The 7,500-nt window shown below is 51.7% G+C and overlaps 1 protein-coding gene and 1 long non-coding RNA gene across 3 annotated transcripts in view; one reads left to right on the top strand and one right to left on the bottom strand.

The window, feature by feature from the left end:
- LOC115387733 (uncharacterized) overlaps positions 1–123 on the bottom strand; it is a 2,772-nt gene extending 2,649 nt beyond the window's left edge. Inside the window, exon 1 of the long non-coding RNA XR_003931408.1 lies at positions 1–123. This exon is cut by the window's left edge and continues 286 nt beyond it. This is a non-coding gene — a long non-coding RNA (uncharacterized LOC115387733).
- Positions 1–1,227, top strand: part of cebpa (CCAAT enhancer binding protein alpha) — a 1,504-nt gene extending 277 nt beyond the window's left edge. For both annotated transcript variants that reach the window (XM_030090564.1, XM_030090556.1), the window contains exon 2: positions 1–1,227. This exon is cut by the window's left edge. In XM_030090564.1, coding sequence (XP_029946424.1) covers positions 190–1,089 — 900 coding nt within the window. In that variant the 5' untranslated portion in view covers positions 1–189 and the 3' untranslated portion in view covers positions 1,090–1,227.
- The last annotated feature ends 6,273 nt before the right edge of the window (positions 1,228–7,500 follow it).

The raw sequence follows: 7,500 nt of genomic DNA, 5'->3' as shown, positions 1-7,500 counted from the left end.
CTCCCCGGTCAGTCTGCGCCCCGGTGTCCGGGCTCCGCACTCCAGCTGTTCTCCCGGTGTCCGCGCTCCAGCCTGTCCCCGCTCCCCGGGTCCGGGTCCCGGGCTCCCGGCTCTCCGCCGCCCTCGCGCACCCTGGACTCCCGCAGCAGCTCGCCATGCCGGCCCGGTTCTACCGGTTCTAGGTTCTCCATGGAGCTGTCGAACCTCTACGAGGCGGCGGCGCGCCCCCCGGTGAGCAGCGCGGCCCCGGGCCCGCCGCCGCAGCCGCCCTCCGGGTTCCGGGACCCGACGGAGCTCGGCGGAGACATCGGGGACCACGAGACGTCCATCGACCTGAGCGCCTACATCGACCCGGCGGCCTTCAACGACGACTTCCTGGCGGACCTGTTCCACCACGGGCCCCGGCCGGACCGGCCCAAGCTACCCGGCGGGGACTTCGACCCGGGACCGTGCCCGCAGCAGGGGTACGCGCCCGGCTACCCAGAGTCCAAGCTGGAGCCGCTGTACGAGCACGCGCCGCCGCGCCTGCGCCCGGTGCCCATCAAGCAGGAGCCGCGCGACGACGACGAGCTGCACGCGGGCGCGCTGCCCTCTTACCACCACCCGCACCCGCACGCGCACCACCACCACCCGCACGCGCACCCGCAGCCGTACCCCCCGCAGCTCCCGCAGCCGCTGCCGCACCTCCAGTACCAGATCGCGCACTGCGCGCAGACGGCCGTGCACCTGCAGCCGGGCCACCCGACCCCGCCGCCCACCCCGGTGCCCAGCCCTCACCACCACCCGCACCCGCACGCGCAGCACCACCCGCACCACCCGCAGCGCGTGGTGGGCGCCAAGCACAAGAAGCACGTGGACAAGAGCAGCCCGGAGTACCGGCTGCGGCGCGAGCGCAACAACGTGGCCGTGCGCAAGAGCCGCGACAAGGCGAAGCTGCGCAACATGGAGACGCAGCAGCGCGTGGTGGAGCTGAGCGCGGACAACGAGCGGCTGCGGCGGCGCGTGGAGCAGCTGAGCCGCGAGCTGGACACGCTGCGCGGCATCTTCCGCCAGCTGCCCGACCCGGGCTGCAAGCCGCTGGGCAGCTGAGGGCCGCGGGCCGGGCCGGGCCGGGCCGGACCCAGGCGGGTCACCCTGAACAGACTAAGTTCAAAACAAAATCTGCAAAAGAATCCCTCACCTGAACCCGGGACTCTTCCTGCTGGAGATGTTACTGCCCCCCCCCCCCCTCCCCTAAAATTGATAAGCTGGTCAACGTGCCTTAGCCCCCCCCCCCCCCCCCCCCCCCCCCCCCCCCCCCCCCCCACACACACACACACACACACACACACACACACACACACACACTCTGCAGACTGAGCTGTGCTCCACACCTCAAACACCAGAGCAGCTAAGGGCCTCAAGGCCCTGTGGACTTTTTTTTTTCTTTTGGCGAGGGTTCTATGTGGATTTTGGGGATCTCTGTGGATTTGGGGTCTATGTTGGGATCTATGTGGATTCTGGGGTCTCGGTGGATTTGGGGTCTGTAAAGTGTCCAGATGTTCTCTGAAGTGTTACAGCTGCTCCTGACAAATTAAAATACAAATAACTCCAAAAGTCTGTCCTTAAAGAAGAATGCTCCGAATCCGAGTGAAAAGCAGGACCAGAAGCAGGTCCCCCAGGACCAGGACCAGCCCCGGGTCCTCTGGGACCAGGACCAGCCCCGGGTCCTCTGGCTGCTCTTTGATGGAATCGTTTCCTCGCTCTCAGACCGGACCAGGATAACTTCTCGGCTGCTGCTCAGATTGTTAACGTGTCCACATGCTTTTATTGTGAAATCTAAAGAGGAAAAGAAGTGAAAATGTGAAGAGACCAGTTCCTCCTGGTCTCATCAGGACTTTCTACTGGATTTCCTTCACTCAGTGTTTTCTGTCTGTCAGTCAGTGAACAAAGCTTCAGAACGGTTCTCCTGAACGCTGCTCTGCCGGCGGGATGGATGGATGGATGAGTGGATGGGTCGATGGGTGGTTGGTTGCTTGGTTGGCTGTTTGGTTGGACGGTTGTCTGGTTGGATGGTTGTTTGGTTGGATGGTTGTTTGGTTGGGTGGCTGGTTGGTTGGATGGTTGTTTGGTTGGGTGGCTGGTTGGTTGTTTGGATGGTTGTTTAGTTGGTTGGTTGGGTGGTTGCTTGGTTGCTTGGTTGTTCGGTTGGGTGGGGGTTTCGGTGCTGGGTTGGATGGTTGGTTGGTCGGGTGTTTGGTCGGGTGTTTGGGTGATTTTTCAGTTGGTTGTTTGGTCGGGTGTTTGGTTGGTTGTTGGGTTGGATGACTGTTTGGTTGTGTGGATGGTTGTTTGGTTGGGTGTTCGGTTGGTTGGTTGTTTGGTCGGGTGTTTGGTTGGTTGTGTGTTTGGTTGGTTGTTGGGCTGGCTGCTCGGGTGGAGGGTTGGGGCGAAAGCTGTGGCATCGGCCTCCGGTGGTTGCGGCTCTCTGATGCACTTCGGTCATCCTGGACACCCGATGGGTTCTGAGGAGCTGAGTCAACATGTTGCTGCTGTTGCTGTCAAGAACGGTTGCTATGCAACACGCCTGTGGCGGCTCACACGGTGCCTTCTGGTCGTCACGTCTCCGTCACCTCCGGACCGCCCGCCGGTCTGCGGGGACAGGAAGCACTTTGCTCTGGTTTTTATAACTTCCTGTCTGTTGGTTTGTTTGAAATTCTCTGTCTCAATTGTAAAATAAGTCTCTATATGGAAATGTATATGAATAAATATCTGAAGTATCCGAATAAAGAAGCCGGGATGAATCCTCATCGGATGGAGTAACAGCCATCATTCCAATCAGCTGTGTTACAACCAACAGAACCGACCTGCAGAACGTCAGCATTCAGAAACACTTTGGATATGAATGGAAGGAACAACACACTGTACACACACTGTACACACACTGTACACACATTGTAAAACTATAAACACACTGTAAACAAACTATGAACACATTTTAAACATTTTAAACACACTGTAAACAATGTAAACAAGTTGTAAACAAGTTGTAAACAAACTGTAAACAATTAGTAAACACACTAAACACATTATAAACACACTAAACATACTGTAAACACATCATAAACACTTTGTAAACACATTATAAACACACTGTAAACACATTTTAAATACACTGTAAACACACTAAACACACTGTAAACACATTTTAAAAACACATAAACACACTGTAAACACATTTTAAAAACACATAAACACACTGTAAACACATTTTAAATACACTGTAAACACATAAACACAATAAACACACTGCAAACACACTAAGCACGTTTTAAATACACTGTAAACAAATTGTAAACACGCTGTAAACACACCGTAAACACATTTTAAATACACTGGAAACACACTGAAAACACATCATAAACGCGTTGTAAACACATTACACACACTGTAAACACAATGTAAACATATTATAAATACACTGTAAACACATTTTTAAAACACTGTAAACGAATTGTAAACACGTTGCAAACACACTGTAAACACATATTAAACACACTGTAAACATATTGTAAACTCATTAACACACTTTACAAAACATTGTAAACACGCTGTGAACACACTGTTAGCAAACTGTAAAGACACTGTAAACACGTTAACACACTAAACACACTGTAAACACATTGTAAACACGTTGTAAACACACTGTAAACACATTGTAAACACACTGTAAACGCATTGTAAAGACACTGTTAACACACTAAACACATTGTAAACATGCTGTAACCAAACTGTAAACACATTGTTAACACGTTAACACACTAAACACACTGTAAACACATTGTAAAAAACGTTGTAAACACACTGTAAACACATTGTAAACACACTGTAAGCACATTGTAAACACACTGTAAACACACTGTAAGCACATTGTAAACACATTTTACACACACTCTACAAAAACTGTTAACACACTATAAATGCATTTACATGTCGTAAACACATTTTAAACATATTGTAAACACACTGTGAACTCACTGTAAACGCATTTTAAAGGTATTGTAAACACACTGTAAACACATTGTAAACACTAAAAAAGCTCAATGCACACATAAAACAGAAGTTACTACATTTAGAGAGGAAAGATCTAAACAAATAGTGACCCTGGATGGTTCTACTCTAACCTCCAGAACCACTGAGAGGAACCTGGAGTGACCTTTGACCTTTAACTCCCTCATTTAACAGGTCTGATCTCCTCCTCCCACCTCAGGAACATGTTGACTCAGAGCTGAGAACTGGATCCAGAGTGGAACTGCTGGAAGTCCTGTTATCAGGAACCAGATCTGGATCAGAGGTCTGAATTCTGAGGAGAACCAGCAGGAGAACCAGCAGGAGAACCAGCAGGAGAACCAGCAGGAGAACCAACAGGAGAACCAGCAGGAGAACCAACAGGAGAACCAACAGGAGAACCAGCAGGAGAACCAACAGGAGAACCAGCAGGAGAACCAACAGGAGAACCAGCAGGAGAACCAACAGGAGAACCAACAGGAGAACCAACAGGAGAACCAGCAGGAGAACCAACAGGAGAACCAGCAGGAGAACCAACAGGAGAACCAACAGGAGAACCAGCAGGAGAACCAGCAGGAGAACCAGCAGGAGAACCAACAGGAGAACCAGCAGGAGAACCAACAGGAGAACCAACAGGAGAACCAGCAGGAGAACCAACAGGAGAACCAACAGGAGAACCAACAGGAGAACCAGCAGGAGAACCAACAGGAGAACCAACAGGAGAACCAACAGGAGAACCAGCAGGAGAACCAACAGGAGAACCAGCAGGAGAACCAACAGGAGAACCAGCAGGAGAACACATCAGAACAATATGAGCTGCTCCTCACTGGCTTCCTGTTAAATCTGGAACAGAATTTAAAATCCTTCTCTTCACCTAGAACGCTCTGAACAACCAGGAACCTTCAGATCTTACAGAGCTGTGAGTTCCAGATGGTCCCAGGAGAACGCCTGCTCTGGAGTGTTGGGCTATACAAAAAATAAATTGATTGATTGAAAAATTGATTGATTGAGTGTCGTTCTCTGTGTTCTCCAATTTTAACGGATGACTTTTCATCCCTCAGTGGCCAATCAGCCAATCAGCAGCCTCTACAGGGCAGCCGCTGCTGTTGCTGTTGCTGCTGCTGCTGCTGTTGCTGCTGTTGCTGTTGCTGTTGCTGCTGTTGCTGTTGCTGTTGCTGCTGTTGCTGCTGTTGCTGCTGTTGCTGCTGCTGCTGCTGCTGCTGTTGCTGTTGCTGTTGCTGTTGCTGTTGCTGCTGCTGCTGCTGTTGCTGTTGCTGTTGCTGTTGCTGTTGTTGCTGCTGCTGCTGCTGCTGTTGCTGTTGCTGTTGCTGTTGCTGCTGCTGCGTGGAGTTGCGATCCTCTGGATCGAACATGAGGCTTGTTTGGAATCCGTTCTGGAATCTACTGATCTGACCTGGAACGACCGGCCAGGGTGATTATACAGACCGATTCCCACAGAAACAGATCCTCCCAGGATGCTTTGCACCACGTGACCCCGGAGCTGCGCTGCACCGTCCAGGTCCCTGCCAGCAGGCCACAGGGTGGAGCACGGCCCGTCCCCCGAGACGCTGGATGAGAAGCAGGTGGAGGTCTGGGAGCCTGGGAAAGTGGAGCCGGGCGGAGGGAGGTGGAGGCGAGCAGGTTAGCGGAACAGCCGAGCCGCTGATGGTTTCCACATGTTCCTGACAGCCACGCTGACGGCTGAAATACAGCCGCTCAGACTGAACCACGTCCCTGAAACATTCGGCAGGAATCTGACGGGCGGATCCGGCGAGCAGAGCCGGCGTGAAACCAGCTGGATGCAAGATCTGCTGGAAAACAACACCGCTACAACACCCACAACAAAATAACACCTCTACAACACACACTGCTACAACACCGCTACAACACCCGCAACAAAGCAACACCTCTACAACACTGCTACAACACTGTTACAACACATTAACACAACTCAGCTACAACAGCGCTACAACACCCACAATAAAACAACACCTCTACAACACTGCTACAACACTGTTACAACACATTATTACAACTCAGCTACAACAGCGCTACAACACCCACAATAAAACAACACCTCTACAACACTGCTACAACACTGTTACAACACATGAATACAACTCAGCTACAACAGCGCTGCAACACCCACTTTCAAAACAACACAGCTACAACACCACTACAACACCGCTACAACACTGCTACAACACCACTACAACACCACTACAACACCGCTACAACACCACTACAACACCACTACAACACCGCTACAACACCACTACAACACCGCTACAACACCGCTACAACACTGCTACAACACTGCTACAACACCACTACAACACTGCTACAACACTGCTACAACACTGCTACAACACCGCTACAACACCGCTACAACACCGCTACAACACCACTACAACACTGCCACAACACCGCTACAACACCGCTACAACACCGCTACAACACCGCTACAACACTGCTACAACACTGCTACAACAACGCTACAACACTGCTACAACACTGCTACAACACCACTACAACACCGCTACAACACCGCTACAACACTGCTACAACACTGCTACAACAACGCTACAACACCGCTACAACACCACTACAACACCACTACAACACCGCTACAACACCGCTACAACACTGCTACAACACTGCTACAACAACGCTACAACACCGCTACAACACCGCTACAACACTGCTACAACACTGCTACAACAACGCTACAACACCGCTACAACACCGCTACAACACTGCTACAACACTGCTACAACAACGCTACAACACTGCTACAACACTGCTACAACACCACTACAACACCGCTACAACACTGCTACAACACTGCTACAACACTGCTACAACAACGCTACAACACCGCTACAACACCACTACAACACCACTACAACACCACTACGACAGCGAGCAGAGGACAGCTGCTCTTTTCACTTTGGAAGCGTCTCTTTTTATGTGACAGTTGTGAAAACAGACAGAACAGGGGAGCTTCCCTGGTGAGACAGCCTGTCTCACAGGAGGGACAGGAGGGACAGGAGGGACAGAGGAGTCAGCTGAGGAGGAGACGTCTCCTCCGTCTTCAGTCCGTCTCTGGTTCTGTCAGTCAGAAGTGTCCCTCTCTGTCTCTCAGCTCACCGTCAAACGTGTTAATGATTGACTGGAAGCAAACAGAGGACGGACGACCAGGGTCCACTGTCCCAGCAGAGTCTGGACCTGACAGGAGGACCAGAGGACAAGAGGACAGGAGGACAGGAGGACAGAAGGACTCCTCCTCTTCCTCCTCCTCTTCTTCCTCCTCCTCTTCCTCCTCCTCTTCCTCCTCCTCTTCTTCCTCCTCCTCTTCCTCCTCCTCTTCCTCCTCCTCTTCTTCCTCCTCCTCTTCCTCCTCCTCTTCCTCCTCCTCCTCTTCCTCCTCCTCTTCCTCCTCCTCCTCTTCCT

Source organism: Salarias fasciatus, chromosome 1 (assembly GCF_902148845.1).
Source record: "Salarias fasciatus chromosome 1, fSalaFa1.1, whole genome shotgun sequence".
NCBI classification, from domain to species: Eukaryota; Metazoa; Chordata; class Actinopteri; order Blenniiformes; family Blenniidae; genus Salarias; species Salarias fasciatus.
Note: the sequence above shows the minus strand (reverse complement) of the source record. Positions and strands in the feature narration are given on the sequence as shown.